General features: G+C 44.2%; 1 protein-coding gene, 1 non-coding gene and 1 pseudogene across 2 annotated transcripts in view; 1 reads left to right on the top strand and 2 right to left on the bottom strand.

Moving 5' to 3' along the window:
• LOC126088294 (uncharacterized) overlaps positions 1-2,413 on the bottom strand; it is a 242,133-nt gene extending 239,720 nt beyond the window's left edge. Inside the window, exon 1 of the mRNA XM_049906424.1 lies at positions 2,382-2,413. Within this exon, the coding sequence (XP_049762381.1) occupies positions 2,382-2,413 (32 nt within the window). The remainder of the gene's footprint in view (positions 1-2,381) is intronic.
• A 5,308-nt stretch (positions 2,414-7,721) lies between these two features.
• LOC126089932 (5S ribosomal RNA) lies at positions 7,722-7,839 on the top strand (annotated as a pseudogene).
• Positions 7,840-18,701: 10,862 nt separating this feature from the next.
• Positions 18,702-18,776, bottom strand: Trnat-ugu (transfer RNA threonine (anticodon UGU)). Its single transcript has one exon. It is a non-coding gene; the product is annotated as a tRNA-Thr (tRNA).
• Positions 18,777-19,346: the final 570 nt, after the last annotated feature.

The raw sequence follows: 19,346 nt of genomic DNA, 5'->3' as shown, positions 1-19,346 counted from the left end.
GACTCGCGTCATTTTATTGAAAAACTAGAGGGACTAACTCTGGCCCCTGAAGATATTCTTGTAAGTTTTGACATTGTGTCCTTATTCACAATGATTCCTGTAAACGAAGTTATGATTTTCATAGCGGATATTTTTCCAGAAGATTTGACTGTTCTTTTCAGACATTGTCTTACATCAAGTCAGTTTCAGTGGGATAATGAATTTTATGAACAACTTGATGGAGTAGCAATGGCCCTGCGATTGTCTTACATCAAGTCAGTTTCAGTGGGATAATGAATTTTATGAACAACTTGATGGAGTAGCAATGGTCCTGCGATTGCCAATCTTTATATGGAAAAATTTGAACAATCAGCCGTAGACAAAGCTAATAACAAACCATCTCGTTGGTATCGATATATAGATGACACATTTGTGGTTTGGTCCCATGGCAAAAAGGCCTTGGACGATTTCTTTGATTATCTAAATAAAATTCACCCAAAAATACAGTTTACCATGGAAATAGAAAAGGAAAACAGAATATCTTTCTTGGATGTCTTAGTTATGAGACGGCCCGATAGAAGCTTGGAATATAAAGTTTTTCGGAAGGCAACACATACGGACAGATATTTACATAAAAATTCTAACCACCATCCTCAACAAAAAAGAGGTGTTATAAGAAGTCTTGTCGATCGAGAGGAACGGATATGTACACCTGAACATTTTGATGCTGAAGTGAAACATCTGAAGCAGGCTTTTGAAAAAAAACGGCTACTCAAGAAAAGAGATAAATAGAATTTTGCGTCCAAGGAACAGAAACCCAAAAGATAAGAATGAACCACAACGACAGAAAAATACAGTAGTTCTCCCTTTTATTAAAAAAGTAACAGATCGGATCGGTAAGATTTTACGAAAACATGACATAAAACCGATCTTTAAACCAACAAAGAAAATAAGTCAAGTATTACGATCTGTGAAGGATAAACGCCCTCCCCTGTCGACATGTGGTGTGTATAAAATTCCATGTACCTGTGGTAAAGTTTACATTGGTACTACCAAAAGAAGCGCAAACACGCGAGTGAAAGAGCCTAAAAGTCATTGTCGACTTGGAAAAATAGAAAAGTCAGCTGTAGCGGAACATGCTCTTCAACCAGGCAACCACCAAGTGAAGTTTTCGGATACCGAAGTTTTATCTACAACGTTAAATTACTATCCACGGCTTTATAGAGAAGCTATCGAAATTTATAAACACCACGATAATTTTAATAGGAAAGAGGAGGCTATGAAACTTAGCGATATATGGACAGTGGCTCTACAAAATTGCTAACAATTTTTATCTTTGACAAGGTGGTAATCGATAGTCAACCTTATCTTTGCCATGGATTATCACTGCTCATCACGTGTCACCTGAACCACGCCCCCTTTTCTCACAATATATAAGTCGCTCTCAGACACCCGACCAGTCAGTCGGCATGACTCAGCGTAGCAGCGCCTCTGAGGAAGTCCAGCGCAGTCCTGGACGAAACGTAAGGAGCAGAAAAGTTCTTGGACCACGACCTCACATCCCGGAAAGTATATCAACAGCCACGCACATCCATGCCCGAGGCAGGATTCGAATCTGCGACCGTAGCAGTCGCGCGGTTCCGGACTGCAGCGCCTAGAACCGCAAGGCCACCGCGGCCGTCTTTGAACATTTTATGTGTTTACGTGGTCCCCTGGTGCGACATAACCGATCATTGACCGGAAATGGCTAAGTTTGGCTATTTGGACTCCAGTTACAGCCATACTTGGACTTCCGTGTTCCCAAACAACAATGAAATTTTTACGGGGGAAATTCGCCATGTCATCGGGACACAACTGTTTTTGATTGATTTGAAGAACATTCTCGACAATTCGAGCGAATGATCTGCCCACCCAGAGCGCCCGACAAACATTCATGACACATAATCGAGAAGTCAGTCCGTGCACAAAGTGCTGCACCGGCAACACTTTCGGAAATATGGCTCTGAGCACTATGGGACTTAACATCTATGGTCATCAGTCCCCTAGAACTTAGAACTACTTAAACCTAACTAACCTAAGGACAGCACACAACAACCAGCCATCACGAGGCAGAGAAAATCCCTGACCCCGCCGGGAATCGAACCCGGGAACCCGGGCGTGGGAAGCGAGAACGCTACCGCACGACCACGAGATGCTGGCTCGGAAATATGGACGGCTATAGAGGCTCGATATTTCTGCAAGGGTCTTCCATCGGCTTGTTGAGCCAATTCCACGCCGAGTTGCACTACATTTGGCAAAAGGAGGTGCGAGTCTAAATTAGGAGGTATCTCAACTTTTGTCACCTCAGTCTATATGTAGCTGTAAGAGGGGACGGTTAGAGAGTTTTACGGCAGTTGGCTCACCTGCAAGGGTCGTGCAGCGCCCACACTACCATCGTGCCCGAACCGTGACTAGGTTAGAGACGGAGCTGGAGCTCAGTGGCCCTGGTAAGCCAGCGGCAGCCGCGGCGCTGGCCAGTTGGCGTTGTGCAGAGGTCGCGCGTCGCCGTTGGCGATCTTGACGATGACGGCCTCGAGACAGCAGACGAGGAAGAGCACGAGGAAGAGCAACAGGTCACCGGAGCGCGCCGGGGAAGCGAACCCGGGGCCCTCGCCCGCCAGCGCCGCGAAGTCTGCCAGCATGGTCCGCTCCCACGTGACGCCCAACAGACGACTGCGGCCGCGGCAGCTGCAGCAGCGGAGGCGGCGACAGACCGGCCCAGACGAGCACTTTCTCCACGCAGCGCGGCTGTTACGTCACGCGCACTCATCCTATCCGCTACCGGAAGCACACTCCCTACCCTCGTACACGTAACACAAGCTCCGGAGGCAGACAGGTATAGTCTGTCTGCACACTGAAGAGCGAGCAGGCGAGTCCCTACTTCCTGCACCACAATAACAAGGAGACCTTAAGGATAGGGTTGCAAGGTGTCCGGCGTTAGAAGGACATGTTGTTTTGTTGTGGTCTTAAGTCCTGAGACTGGTTTGATGCAGAAATCCATGGTACTCTATACTGTGCAAGCTCCTACATCTCCCAGTACCTACCGCAACCTACATCCTTCTGAATCTCCTTACTTTATTCATCTCTTGGTCTCCCTCTACGATTTTTACCTCCACGCTGCCCTCCAGTACTAAATTGGTGATTTCTTGATGCCTCAGAACACGTCCTAACAAACGGTTCCCTCCTTCTAGTCACGTTATGCCACAAACTCCTCTTCTCCCGAGTTCTATACAATACCTCATCATTAGTTATGTGGTCTACCCATCTAATCTTCAGCATTCTTCTGTAGCACCACATTTCGAAAGCTTCTATTCTCTTCTTGTCCAAACTGTTTATCGTCCATGTTTCACTTCCATAGATGGCTACACTCCATACAAATACTTTCAGAAACGACTTCCTGACACTTAAATCTATACTCGATGTTAACAAATCTCTCTTCTTCAGAAACGCTTTCCTTCCCATTGCCAGTCTGCATTTTATATCCTCTCTACTTCGACCATCATCAGTTATTTTGCTCCCCAAATAGCAAAACTCCTTTACTACTTTAAGTGTCTCATTTCCTAATCTAATTCCCTCAGCATCACCCGACTTAATTCGACTACATTCCATTATCCTCGTTTTGCTTTTGTTGATGTTCATCTTATATCCTCCTTTCAGGACACTGTCCATTCCGTTCAACTGCTCTTCCAAGTCCTTTGCTGTGTCTGACAGAATTACAATGTCATAGAAGGACATACTCTGCTCAATATACGACGTGTTTCACAATTCGTGCCACACGCTACTAGAAGCTGCAAAGGGGACTTGGTAGATCAAGTTTTACATAGGGACCTATCTCCGGAAATCCATCCAACGACGGAACAGAGCGTCAAAGTTATGGGCGCCGGCGCTCGTAAATGTACATGGTGACAATTATTGAACTATATGAAACAAAATCGTCATAACTTGTGAACGGTTTGCGTTAGGACGTTCAAACTGCACGCTTGGCTGCGGGGCATCTTGGGAATTAGTATGCGCTTGTATGATTTGGTTAAGCGAAGAAGCCCTGTTTCATTTGTGTGGGTTCGTCAAAAGGCAAAATTGGTGCATTTGGAGGACTGAGAATCTGCATTTCGCGATCGAGAAGTCTCCTTACTCTCAGCGGGTGACTGTGTGGTGTGCAGCGTCGTCACAATCACGGAATAATCTGTGCTATAGTCTTTGATGGGACGGTGACTACCGAACGTTACATCTACATCTACGTGATTACTCTGCTATTCACAATAAAGTGACTGGCAGAAGGTTCAATGAAGTACCTTCAAGCTACCTCCCTACCTTTCCACACTCTGAAGGCACGCGGGAAAAACGAGCATTTAAATTTTTCTGTGCGAGCCCTGATTTCTCTTATTTTATCGTGATGATCATTTCTCCCTATGTAGGTGGGTGCCAACAGAATGTTTACGCAATAGGAGCAGAAAACTGGTGATTGAAATTTCACGAGAAGATCCCGTCGCAACGAAAAACGCCTTTGTTTTAATGATTGCCACTCCAATTCACGTATCATGTCTGTGACACTATCTCCCCTGTTTCGCGATAATACAAAACGAACTGCCCTTCTTTGTACTTTTTCTATGTCATCCGTCAGTCACACCTTATGCGGATCCCACACCGCACAGCAATACACCAGAATAGGGCGGACAAGCGTGGCGTAAGCAGTCTCTTTAGTAGACCTGTTAAACCTTCTAAGTGTTCCGCCAATGCATCGCAGTCTTTGGTTTGCTCTACCCACAATATTATCTATGTGATCGTTCCAATTTAGGTTATTTGTAATTGAAATCCCTAAGTATTTAGCTAAATTGACAGCCTTCAGATTTGTGTGACTTATCGCATAATATAAATTTAGCTGATTTCTTTTAGTACTCATGTGAATAACTTCACACTTTTCCTTATTCAGGGTCAATTGCCACTTTTCGCACTATACAGATATCAAAATCATTTTGCAAGTCGTTTTGATCATCTGATGACTTTACAAGACGGTAAATGACAGCATCATCTGCAAACAATCTAAGACGGCTACTCAGATTGTCTCCTATGTCGTTAATATATATCAGGAACAATAGAGGGCCTATAACACTTCCTTGGGGAACGCCGGATATTACTTCTGTTTTAATCGATGACTTTCTGGATATTACTTCTGTTTTATTCGATGACTTTCTGTCTATTACTACGAACTGTGACCTTTCTGAGAGCAAATCACGAATCCAGTCGCACAACGGAGGCGATATTCCGTAGACACGCAGTTGGTTAGAAGACGCTTGTGAGGAACGGTGTCGAAAGCCTTCTGGAAATCTAAAAGTATGGAATCAATTTGACATCCCCTGTCGATAGCACTTATTACTTCATGAGTATAAAGAACTAGTTGTGTTTCACAGGAACGATATTTTCTGAATCCGTGCTGACTATGTGTCAATAAATCGTTTTCTTCGGGGTGCTTCATAATGTTCGAATACAGTATATGTTCCAAAACCCTACTGCAAATCGACGTTAGTGATATAGGCCTGTAATTCAGCGGATTACTCCTACTTCCCTTTTTGTGCATTGGTGTGACTTGAGCAATTTTCCAGTCTTTAGGTACGGGTCTTTCTGTGAGGGAGTGGTTATATATAATTGCTAAATATGGGGCTATTATATCAGCATACTCTGAGAGGAACCTGACTGGCATCTGGACAGGAGGAGTTTATTGCCTTTATTAAGCGAAGGTTTTGGAAGATGACTTCATTCCCGTTATCCAAAGTGATCCTGATTTCGACAAGATGTGGTTAATACAAGACGGAGCTCGACCCCATCGAAGCAGGAAAGTGATGTACTGGAGGAGCATTTTGGGGACCGCATTCTTGCTCTGGAGCACCGAGATGCCATTGGTATGGGCGCCATATTCTCCGGATCTAAACACATGCGATTCTTTTTTGTGGGACTGTATTGAAGACAAGGTGAACAGCAATAAGCTCAAGACCATTGCCGAGCTGAAAACAGCCATTCAGGAGATCATCGACAACATACGTGTTCCGACACTTCAGCGGGTCATGCGGAATTTCACTATTCGTCCGGGCCACGTCATCGCCAACGACGGCACGCATAAGGAACATGTCATAACCTAAATCCGAATATCTGTAGTGACATTTACATGTTGAATAGTGTGTGCACGCCGTAGTTTGTAACTAATTTACATTTTTTTTCATATAGTTCAGTAATTGTCACCCTGTATGTATATACTGGGTGATTCCGTGCTGATATTACAGTCTTTCTAGAATGATGGAGAAGGATAAATGTATCGGTTTGAGGTAAGGCTAACGAACGAGCCGAATGTTATAAGCGGAAATCGTCTTGGTACCTCCGGCAGTGGAATACGTGTACCGCTGCTGTTGTTGCTAAGATTATAGGGTAAACATTTTTCAGTTGTGGTATTCTGGGCCAAAACAAGGAAAAAATGTCCAGTGAACATAGACTCTAAAATACAAACCTGAGGAGCTATAACCACTTGTTCATCTTAGCTACTAAGAAACACATCTCAGGTATCGAACAAGTGCCCATAGCTCTTAAGGTATGCATTTTAGAGCCCACGTTTACTGGACATTTTTTCTTGTTTTGGTCTATATAACCACCTCTAAAAGTTACCTACCCTACAATCTTAGCAACAACGGTACCAGTACATGTATTCCATTGTCAGAGGTATCACAACGGTTTTCGCTTATAATTTTCGACTCGTTCGTTTCCGGTACAGGGACCCTTACCTCAAATTGATACATTTATCCTTCTCCCTCTATCTAGGAAGTTTCAAACATCATCACGTAATCACACTGTACATACATACTTTCATCGGGGCCGGCGCCCATAACTTTGACGCTCTGTAGCGTCCTTGGATGACGTTTCCGGATATGGTTCCTATGTAAAACTTGATTTACTAAGTCGTCTCTGCAAGCTCTAGAAGGGTGTAACATGAATTGTGAACACCTTTTATGCTAATCCGACCTGTCCGGCTTTTGTTAGCGATGAAGTAGAGCACGTAAAACCAACGCCCATTCGAAGAATGATTTAAGCGCGAGGTATAAATATAAGTAGGAATAACGATATACGTCATAAGGAGATGTAAATACATCAAAAATGCTATTCTTATGTCAGTGTCTGTTTCCTGTCGTAGATGGGATGACACTAACATACGACGTCACAACCACGCTACGCGCAGAGCTAGCGAGGCAAAGTAGAATGTGCCGATCAGCCGATGCCACCCGCCCAACAGATTACTGCTATTTCCTTAAAAGCCCTGAGTCTAACTGACACGACGAAAATTTTTGAACATTTCTTCGTTTTCCGTTCCAGAACAATAGATGTTTATTTTGATTAACGAAAAAAAAAATTAACATTAGATTCTCTTAAAAAGGAGAATGAGAAGTTAAGAAGACCGAGCACTTAATTATTTTTTAGTTTAAGTACATTTAAGGTCAATCTCGCAAAAGAAATGATTGTAGTTGACTATTAATAAACAACTGAAAACACCCATCTGGTCTATACCTATTTGAAACTGGTAGTGTGGCATTTAGATCTATTTGAAATTGGTAGTGCGGCATTTAGAGCAAAATGTCCGTTTACATAAGACTCCGAGCGCGGCTGTTTTATTTTTGTATTTCGCAAACCTACTCTTAGATTTTCTTCATGGTTGTAACATTTGAGCCAACGGCCTTGCCGCAGTGGTAACACCGGTTCCCATCAGATCACAGAAGTTAAGCGCTGTCGGGCTGGGCTAGCACTAGGATGGGTGACCATGCGGTCTGCCGGACGCTGTTAGCAAGCGGGGTGCACTCAGCCCTTGTCAGGCACACTGAAGAGCTACTTGATTGAGAGGTAGCGGCTTCGGTCTCGGAAACTGACATACGGCCAGGAAAGCGGTGTGCTGACCACATGCCCCTCCATATCCGCATCCAGTGACGCCTGTGGGCTGAGGATGACACGGCGGCCAGTCGGTACCGTCGGGCCTTCATGGCCTGTTCGGGAGCAGAGTAGGAGAGTTTTTTTTTTTTTAATATTTGAAGCTCCATGCCAAGACATCATTTTCCTAAAGCAACAGTTTCTTCATGCAAAACACGTTCATTTTTCTTGCATTACTGGTGGCTGTCGTATAAAATGCCGAAAACTGTATTACGCAGCTGTTCTACGCAGAGTGTGACAAGAAGATATGCCCACATTTTCAGGAAACATTCCTCACAGAGTAACGAAATGTGTTACATTGACATGGTCCCGGAAACGCTTTGTTTCCATTTTGAAGCTCATTTTCTACTTCTCTACATAATAACATTAATCGTGGGAAACACGCAGAAACAGAACGTACCAGCACTATACGCAACGTTTTCTTGCATGATATGCTCAAAATACTCTCTGGGCTACAACTGATTAGAATGTCTTATAACCACTTTTTGTTTCAAATTGAACGAAGATTACGTTGACATGTGACTCACTTCACTGCTTGTGTTGACATGCGACTAGCTTCTTTGCTCTACTTGCATCAAGCATGTGGCATGTAGCATCAACTGTTCAGTGTTCATCAAAGACTTGGTTTCCGGTATAGTGCAATGGAAATGTATTCCAGGGCGGAGTTGGCAGATGACGATTCGCTGTACGGATTAGCAGATGCTGGTTGTGGTGGCGCTCAGCGTTCGTATCGGAAGAGATTTCCAGAAAGACGATGCCCCGATAGGAGGACGTCTGAAGCTACTGATAGTCGTCTTAGTGAGCTTGGGTTGCTTAAGCCTCCTTGGGGAGCCCTAGAATGACGAGGACAACTTAACTGGAGGAGGAAATTCCTCGTACAGTTGACGACAACACTAGTGTCAGCGTTAAGACAATTATCTGCAACGAGTAATGTCGAGCACATGAGTGTCCGCAGAGAACAACATGAGAACCTCCTGCATCCATATCACGTACAGCGTGTGGAGGCACGAGCAGCAGCTGACTGTCCTGAACGGGTACACTTCTGCGAATGGTTCATTCAACAATGTGTAACCCCCCACTTTAGTGCAATTGCGCTGTTTAAGGATAACGCTTCGTTTCAACGTGTTCAAACGGTAAATTTCCACAATCAGCACGTATGAGCTGTCGGGAATACTCACGAAACGGTACAGATTTTCTGTCAATGTTTGAACCAACATTGTTGGTGACTGTTTGTTAGGGTCTCTGTTCTTCCAGGCTCAATGTAGAAAAGTACCGTACTATCTTAGAATGCTCTACCTGTTCTGCTACAACATGTGCCTTTACGAGAGCTACAAAACATGTAACTCATGCACCATGGAACTCCTCATTTCAGGCTTTATGTTTCGTGGCAGATGGATAGGCAGAGGTGGACCAGTTCGTTGGACTCCGCGCTCTCCAGATTTAAACCAGTAGGCTTTTATTTGTAAGGGATTTGAAATATACTTAGTACAGAAGCCCGGTGCAAACTCTACAGAATTTTCTAGCCCGTATTGTGGAAGGCTGTGCAACAACACGAAATTGGGACCCAAAGGATTTACAGACCTCGGTTGTGAGCAGGCACTGATCAAAATCAATGGGTAAAGATGAAAATTTGTGCCGGACAGGGGTTCGACCACGGGTCTCCTTCTTACTAGGCAGATGCTCTGCTCTGACCACTTTTTTTAATCTCATTTTGTTTGTTATTCTTCGCTGCATTTGTTCGGGACGGACGTCCCAAGACACCCATCCAAGTTCATCGCCGATCCACTCACTCAAATCGTGCGGAGTGGTGCAGTGGTTAGCACACTGGACTCGCTTTCGGGAGGGCGACGGTTCAAATACGCATCCGGCCATCCTGATTTAGGTTTCCGTGATTTCTCTAAATCGCTTCAGGCAAATGACAGGTGTCAGGATGGTTCCTTTGAAAGGACCCCCCCCCCCCCTTCCTTCTCCATACTTCCCTAAAACGATGAGACCGATGATCTAGCTGTTTGGTCCCCTCCCCCGAATCAACCAACCAAACATTCACTCAATTTTTGTATTACAGAGGGCAGCTACGCTTCTGCCGAAGGACGCTGAGCTACCGTGCCGGCATTAGCCACCCAGACACTGTGGTCACTGCAACTGCACGGGCTACCATAGCGCGTCTCCCGTCGGACCCATATTCTCAACTTACCCATGCACTACGAAAGTAGTGTCCCTTAGCCATTATCCTTATTACTCGCGGAATTTCGCCGATTTCCGTAAGAGTTCGAGCCTGATGTGCATCTGCACATCTCCTTAATTATAAGAATATGTGGTGATATGTGGTGTCTGTTCCTTCGGACATGTCCGAAACAACAGACACCACATACATAAATACAAAATTCTCCAGGGATACCTCAGTGCATCAAGAACTCAGTGCGGCGGCGGGATGATGCATATATCCCGGTTAATAATAGAGGACATAGAACATTTCGTTTAAGGAAGCGTGGTAAATGAAGAAAATTCCACCAGCCAAGACAGCTAAAAAGCATGTTTATTGGATTATCGATTTCGACAGAGCTATCATCATCGGATCTTATCCTTTAAAAATTTTTACAACATTTTTGCAACAAATTTTAAAGCATAAAATCCGATGTTGAGAGCATAGCTCTGTCGAAATCAATCATCCAATAAACATGCTTTTTTAGCGATCTTGGCTGGTGGAGTTATCTTCAGATATCATACATTGCAGATCGCTCCCAGACTGACCATGTCAGGAATATTTAGGGAAGTGTTCCCTAATGTGCTGATATCTTCTTTTTCTGTGTATTTCTCAATATTAACATGTTGAAGAAATGCAGCGTTTCTGGACCCATGACCATATAACGTCTTTCGTTCCTCTACGTTTAAGCGATGTTTCCTGAAAGTTTGGCCATACGTTTTTGTTACACCCTTTATAGTGCCCACCTGGAAGGATAAAAACCCTATAGTGAAGCCATCAGTGGCTGTGTAAATCCTTTAATACTTCATCTACCTCATGTTGGTTCGCGACCTCGGTGACTGTGACAATTTAAACGACGTCCATGCGAAGGTGTTCGGGTGCCTCGAATCTTGACCCCAGGAAACGTCCAGTGGCATAATGTTCGGAAACATAAAGTCGTTTGGCACGGTTGGTTGTGCGACCAACAATATGTTCCAATCGCGTAACTCCTTACGTGCAGTACTCCCCTGACCTCACATAATACGACTGTCGTGTCTCACGTCTTTCAGCTCCGAGTGGGTGATTGTAATGAGTGCATACAGAGTTTATCATTCTGTTTATGGTGTTGATGACGATGAGAGACAGAAAGGCGTGGAGAGGGGATGAAACTCTGCGGCTGTACAGAAGCGACACCTCTCGAGTAACGCCAAGGGGATCGCTGAGCTTTAAATTCTAATGCATCAAGAGCGCTATGTATTTTCACAGCATGATACATCTACATGGATACTCTGCAGATCACATTCAAGTGCCTGGTAGAGGGTTCATCGAGCCACCTTCACAATTCTCTATTATTCAAATCTCGTACAGCGCGCGGAAAGAATGAACACCTGTATCTTTCCGTACGAGCTCTGATTTGCCTTATTTTATCGTGGTGATTGTTCCTACCTATGTAGGTCGGTTTCAACAAAGTATTTTCGCATTCGGAGGAGATAGTTGGTGATTGGAATTTCACGAGAAGATTCCGTCGCAACGAAAACCGCCTTTCTTTTAATGATGTCCAGCCCAAATTCTGTATCATTTCTGTGACACTCTCTCCCAAATTTCGCGATAGTATAAAACGTGCTGCCTTTCTTTGAACTTTTTCGATATACTCCGTCAGCCCTATCTGGTAAAGATCCCACACCGCGCAGCAGTATTCTAAAAGAGAACGGACAAGCGTAGTGTAGGCAATCTCCTTAGTACGTCTGTTACATTTTCTAACTGTCCTGCCAATAAAATACAGCTTTTGATTAGCCTTCCCCACAACTTTTCTGTGTGTTCCTTCCAATTTAAGTTGTTCGTAATTGTAATACCTAGATATTTAGTCGAATTTACGGCTTTTAGGTTACACTGATTTATTGTGTAACCGACGTTTAACGAATTCCTTTTAGCACTCATGTGATGACCTCACACTTTTCGTTATTTAGGGTCAACTGCCACTTTCCGTACCATTCAGATACCTTTTCTAAATCGTTTTTCAATTCGTTGTGATCTTCTGATGATAAATGACCGCGTCATCTGCAAACAACCTAAGACGGCTGTTCAGATTGTCTCCCAAATCTTTTATATAGATAAGGAACAGCAAAGGGCCTGTAACACTACCTTGGGGAACGCCAGAAATCGCTTCTCTTTTACCCAATGACTTTCCATCAATTACTACGAACTGTGACCTCTCTGACAGGAAATCACAAATCCAGTCACATAACTGAGAAGATATTCCATAAGCACGCAATTTCACTACAAGCCGCTTGTGTGGTACAGTGTCAAAAGCCTTCCGAAAATCCAGAATACGAAAATACTGAATCGATCTGAAATCCCTTGTCAATAGCACTCAAAACTTCATGTGAATAAATAGTTAGTTGTGTTTCACAGAAACGATGTTTTCTAAACCCATGTTGACTGTGTGTCAATAGACCGTTCTCTTCGAAGTTACAGTAAGCCACACCGTGGCGCACGACACTTCTAAAGCTGTGACGAAATGCGCTTCCCTTCTTTGGATCTTCTCTATTTCCGCTATCAAAACTATCTGGTAAGAATCCCAGCTGACGAGCAATTTTCAAATACTGATCGGAGACGAGGGTTCTGTGTCGGTCAGGCATCTGCCTCACCAGCGATTAGGATTATGTGGTCGTTCCACCTTCAGTCACTCCGTACACATTCTCTCAACGAGTGTGACTGATTCCAGTGATCGTCCTGTAATCGTATGATCGTACGACAATTGGTTTTTTTCATATTTTTACGCAAGACATCACATTTGTCGCTGCACCAAGTAACCATCCTGCGGAAGTCTTCCTCCAGTTTTCTACAAGTTTCTAGCCTCGTGACTTCTCTGTATACAACAGCATCACCCGAGAATAGCCTCGTGGAACTTTTGACGTTATCTACTAGGTCATTTATATATATTGTGACAAGTAATGGTCCTATAACTCTCACTTGAGGCACTCCCTTAGCTACTTCTACGTCTGAAGATTTCTTTCGTTTGACAATGGCATGCTGTTTTCTATTTGCATGATACTCAATACAGTCACACAGTTACTCTGATATTCCTTACGCTTGTATTTTGTTCAACAGGTGGCAGTGTGGAACTGTGTCGAACGTCTTCCGGAAGTCAAGGAACACGGTATCAGCCTAGACGCCAGTATCTACTGCTCATGGACGAACTGGCCGAGCTAGGTTTTATGCGATCGCTGTTTTCGGATGTTCAATCAAGTGGTACATAATGAACCAACCACACAATGAGAAGACTTTCTCGTAAAACTACGCGAGGGCACGATTCAAGGGTGCTCAAGAAACGTATTACTTCTTTTAACATTCGACGCGCGTAACAAGCGCGTCGCGTTAATGAGAGAAATTGAGGGCTTACACGAACTCGAGCCGACTCTTCATTCTTATCTTTACATCTTCATTACCCGCGACGTAATGCAGTACAGTGCTCGCCATTAAAAGTGAAACACCAGGAAGACTACCCCACAAATAGTGAAATTTTCCCAATTTCACCTACGCAATACGATAGGAAGACTATACGCTTATATTTGTAGGTGATTTGGGGGTATACGGGGTGCAAGATCTAGTACACAGAGCGGCCATGGCCCACTTCCTTTCTAACTTCAATTAGAGATGAAGTGATCCTCACACGCATTCATATCGGACACCTCCCAGTGTCGATACTTACCTCTTGCGGCACGAAGACAAAATGGTTCAAATGGCTCTGAGCACTATGGGACTTAACTTCTGAGGTCATCAGTCCCCTAGAACTTAGACCTACTTAAACCTAACTAACCTAATGACATCACACACATTCATGCCCGAGGCATGATTCGAACCTGCGACCGTAGCGGTCGCTTGGTTCCACACTGAAGCGCCTAGAACCGCTCGGCCACACTGGCCGGCGCACGAAGACACACCCAGCGAGGTGGCGCATTGGTTAGCGCAACGGGCTCACATTAGGCCGGACGACGGTTCAAATCCGCGTGGGGCCATCCTCATTTAGGTTTTCCGTTATTTCCCTAAATCGCTTCAGGCAAATGGCGGGATGGTTCCTTTGACAGGGCACGGCCGACTTCCTTCCCAACCTTCCCTAATCCGATGGGACCGTTGACCTCGCTGTTTGGTTCGTTCCCTAAAATCAACGCACCAACGAAGACCCAACGGCATGCATTGTTTGCGGCTTCATACTCACGGTGCACCATGTTCGAGCGCCGTGCCTTTTTTATATGGATGGGAGGGAAGCCTTTGATATGGCGGAGGACTTACCCTCAATTTTAGGCAATGATGAAACAATAGTAGTTGTCATTTTGCGTGGCGTCAGAGCTCCTCCTCAACGTAATTGGACGAATTTTAATTATTAATGTATGACGCCCGTATAAATAGCTGTACTAGATAGTGTATGCGGACATTTTTTATGTCTCTGATTCTAATTTACGTTCTTTGCTTTTAGCTTCAACAAGAGTAACTACAGATCATAGAATGAAGGCTTTCACGGCAGGTGTTGTCATCACTTAAAACTTCCGGGCTGAGATGCCGTGGTCCATACATAAGACTCTCCCCTGACGTTTGTCCTCCGAGGACAATCAGCGATTGTCCTCGGAGGATGCCTTCCGCAGTCGAAGGCGAAACGACAGCGGAGAGTCTTATGTATGGACCACGGCATCTCAGCCCGGAAGTGTTAAGTGATGAAGAGTAACCTTTAGCTGCATACAGTTGTTGATATAAGTCGACGGGCACAGTTGAAAATGTGTGCTCCGATCGGGACTCGAACCCGGGATCTCCTGCTTACATGGCAGATGCTCTATCCATCTGAGCCACCGAGGACAGAGAGGATAGTGCGACTGCAGGGACTTCTTGTCTCTGGCACGCCTCCCGTGAGACCCACATTCGCAACTTATTGTTGCGTCAGAGTTCGGGCAATACGTGTGCATCTGCACAGAAGAAGAAGGTCTATGGCCGGTTAGCCTCAACTTTATATGAAGATGGTATCTGTTCTTTCGGAACATGACTGAGATTTTTGACGTGAACGGGCAGCGGAGAATGCTGGCCATGTGGAACACCTGTTACCATGAGTTGGCCCTAAAGTGCATACCTGCAGTTTGGATCCTCGGGGACTCTGCCATAAGGGTTCATGTAGTCAGTCGTAATACGTCATATCGGGGAAACTATTTGTTGTTAGCGTTATTCGCTTGTTTCACTGTCGTCTACTCGCCCCTTTCGTTTGTACCTGAGATACTCAAACACTCTATATTTTGTTCGCCAAGGAATTGTCGACCACCAAGAATTCTAAAAAACTAATCAGGTTACTTCATATCCAAGACTTGCCAAATATATGAGGACTCTCAACAAGAAAGGGATTATGAACATTTATCTCCTTGGCAGAAAGTCCTGCCAGAGACTGCAATACAGGTACATAGAATGACTTGGTTGCATGCACTGGGGCGCTAAAATTGGATCTGGCGGAACATGTTTTTGTTGTTGGTTTTGCAGTTGCGGTCTTCAGTTCGAAGACTGATTTGATGGAGCTCTCCACGCTACTCCATCCTGTGCAAGCCTCTCCGAATAACTACTGCTGACTGTAATCGTCCCTTGGTCTGGCTCTATAATTTTTACCATCCCCTCCCCCACACACACTTCGCTCCAGTACTAAATTGGTGATCCCTTGATGCCTCAGAACTTGTCCTATCAATCGATCCCTTCTTCTAGCCAGGTTGTGCCACAAATTCCTTTTCTCCCCGGTTCTGTTCAGTACTCCCTCATTAGTTACATTACCTACCTATCTAGTCTTCAACATTCATCTGTAGCACTAGATTTCAAAACCTTCTGTTCTTTTCTAGTCTAAACTGTTTATCGTCCACGTCTCACTTCCGTACATGACTACACTCCATACAGATAGTTTCAGAAAAGACTTCCCAACACTTAAATCTATACTTGATGTTAACAAATTTCTCTTCTTCAGAAATGCTTTTCTTGCCATTGGCAGTCTACATTTTATATCCTCTCTACTTCGCCCATCATCAGTTATTTTGCTGCCCGAAAGGCAAAACTCATCTACTACTTTCAGTGTCTCCTAATCTACTTCCCTCAGTATCACCTGATTTAGTTCCATTATCCTTGTTTTACGTTGGTTGATGTTAATAGGAACACAACGCACGACGGAAGAGGTGCCAGCCGATGCCCCTACTGAAGTCACGACGTCAGATGCGCTGTCTGGAGCTATCTGCCTCGCTTTTTGCTGCTTTCTTCTCTCCCATTTGACGCGCAGCGCCCAACTGGCTACGCAGCGAAGCGGGACTAACGGAAGCAGCTTCCGGTAACTACCACTTTCATTCGTGAGCGGAAGAAATAACTCTGCGTTTTATATATACATACGAAAATTGAAACATACAATACGGTCAGTCTATCTGTGACAAGTTAAAACTTAATGCTGGGTCAGGAATCGAATACTGATGCCTGACTTTCTCAGGAGGCGGTCTCACTGACTGGTCTAATCGTCTTCAGTTCCTCTAGAAGACCACATATCAATGGTTGCTCTCGATTCCTTCCAAATGTAAGAGAATCGAAGAAACGATTCCAGTCACTGTCAACATATCTTCAACATGAAACAATACTCTCTTAGTTCTTCGCTTAAACAGGTATACATCCTTGTTGAGAAAGCAGATGCTCCATAGACTTTGGCTAAGCGTTTGTGAATATTCCCCACAGTTTCTTTCTCTGCAGTGAGAAATTCAATGACGGCACGTTGCTTGTAATTTACATCAACTACAGACGCCATTTTAAAACTGTCCTGCAACTACGCTATCTGTCGGAAGTGACGTAAACTTGGCGCGCTCACTCAGGAGAGTTCTAATAGCACATACGTAACTTTTCGCATTCGTGGCATTTTTTTCGGCTGAAAAAAAAAATCGGTGCATTACTTTCGTGGCAACTCTCTTAATAGGAAAACGCTATATAGCTTACGTAACTAATATAGCCTTCGTTGGGGAGGTGAGAGGGATAGAAGGAAATATTATTTTCGAAAGCTGTCGGGTAGTTATAAGAGTAGTGCAGCTACTCACAGAGATCCAGCGTGTGCAGTAATTATCGTATGGCAGCGAAACTTAGTAGATGTTCTAACGCCTTAATGCGAACCAATGTGTAAGTAGGCTGTTTAGGTTTTCTTATTGGTAACGCCACGTAGTGCTCTGTATGAAAATCACTGGCTGTATGAAAATCACTGGCTGTGCTGTGTGCAGTCTGCGGCTAGTTTGCATTGTTGTCTGCCATTGTAGTGTTCGGCAGCTGGATGTGAACAGCGCGTAGCGTTGCGCAGTTGGAGGTGAGCCGCCAGCAGTGGTGGATGTGGGGAGAGAAATGGCGGAATTTTGAGAGCGGATGATCTGGACGTGTGTCTATCAGTACATTTGTAAGAATGGATGTCATGAACTGATATATATATATATATATATATATATATATATATATACTTTTATATATATATATACACTTTTGAACACTATTAAGGTAAATACATTGTTTGTTCTTTATCAAAATATTTCATTTGGTAACTATGCCTAACAGTAGTTAGTGACTTCAGTAGTTAGAATCGTTTATTTAGCTGGCAGTAGTGGCGCTCGCTGTATGCAGTAGTTCGAGTAACGAAGATTTTTGGTGAGGTAAGTGATTTGTGAAAGGTATAGGTTAATGTTAGTCAGGGCCATTCTTTTGTAGGGATTATTGAAAGTCAGATTGCGTTGCGCTAAAAATATTGTGTGTCAGATTAAACACAGTTATGTATAATTTTTCTAAGGGGACGTTTCAAATGTAGGCCGACAAAAAATTAGTTCCAATTTTGGCCATCAGGTACAAATCTGGCATTATGAATGAAAGAAAGAAGTAGATAAATGTTTTCAAATGTAATGGATTAGGAACGGGTCGTAGGCAGAAAAGGTCACACAAGTGAGAAAGGCATAAAGTTGATTTTATTATTAACCGCTGGTTACACGATTTGTTCAATATGAGCACTGGAGACGTCGTCGAGATGCTCTTCAGCGCCAGATTAGTATCTGGTGGCCAAAATTGGAATTAATTTTTTGCAGCGTAAATCGGCTCCGCATTAACGCATTGAAATATGTACCAAGTTTCGCTACCATATGACAATTACAGCCCACACTGGGGCTCTGTGACTAGCTGCACTTTAATTATAACCACCCGGTAGATAGTGTGTTCCTTTTACTTCTGCATGTACCTATCGGCAGTACTACGCATTTCGCGTGCCTAAGGTAAGTATCGGTCAAAAGCTGTGTCTCATAAACCATGAGACGTGTAGGCATTGTGTAATGCCCAGTAAGGACACGTATGATCATACTGTTTGTTATCGAATGAAAATCTATATATATGAAGGTAGTATCTGTTTCCGAAAGAACAGATACCATTGATGACTGTGCAGCTTCTCTAGAATGAAATGATAATTAAATCGACACCCTAGCTGCAAACAGGCGCCGGTATACATTACTGGGGACATGTTGAAAATGTGTGCCCCGACCGGGACTCGAACCCGGGATCTTCTGCATACATGGCAGACGTTCTATCCATCTGAGCCACCGAGGGCAGAGAGGATAGTGCGCCTGCAGGGACTTATCCCTTGCACGCTCCCCATGAGACCCACATTCCCAACATGTCCACACCACTACATTCGTAGTGCACCTAATAGATGTTTGCTCATCACTCTCATTACTCGTGGCAGATTAATCTACCAAGTACCGTACGAGTTGGGAGATTTCGTGTGCGTTCGCACAAGAAGGTCAATGGCTGGGTAACCATATTTAAACCATATATATGAAGGTAGCTCCACGATCATCTATGGTATCTGTTCTTTCGGGAACAGACACTACCTTCATATATATCTATATATATAGCTTAAATATGGCTACACAGCCATTGACCTTCTTGTGCGAACGCACACGCAATGCCCCAACTCGTACGGGACTTGGTAGATTAATCTGCCACGAATAAAGAGGGCCGGCCGCGGTGGTCTAGCGGTTCTGGCGCTGCAGTCCGGAACCGCGGGACTTCTACGGTCGCAGGTTCGAATCCTGCCTCGGGCATGGGTGTGTGTGATGTCCTTAGATTAGTTAGGTTTAAGTAGTTCTAAGTTCTAGGGGACTTATGACGTAAGATG

Source organism: Schistocerca cancellata, chromosome 6 (assembly GCF_023864275.1).
Source record: "Schistocerca cancellata isolate TAMUIC-IGC-003103 chromosome 6, iqSchCanc2.1, whole genome shotgun sequence".
In the NCBI taxonomy this organism is placed as follows: Eukaryota; Metazoa; Arthropoda; class Insecta; order Orthoptera; family Acrididae; genus Schistocerca; species Schistocerca cancellata.
The sequence above is the reverse complement of the archived record's forward strand: the minus strand, read 5'-3'. Positions and strand labels throughout refer to the sequence as shown.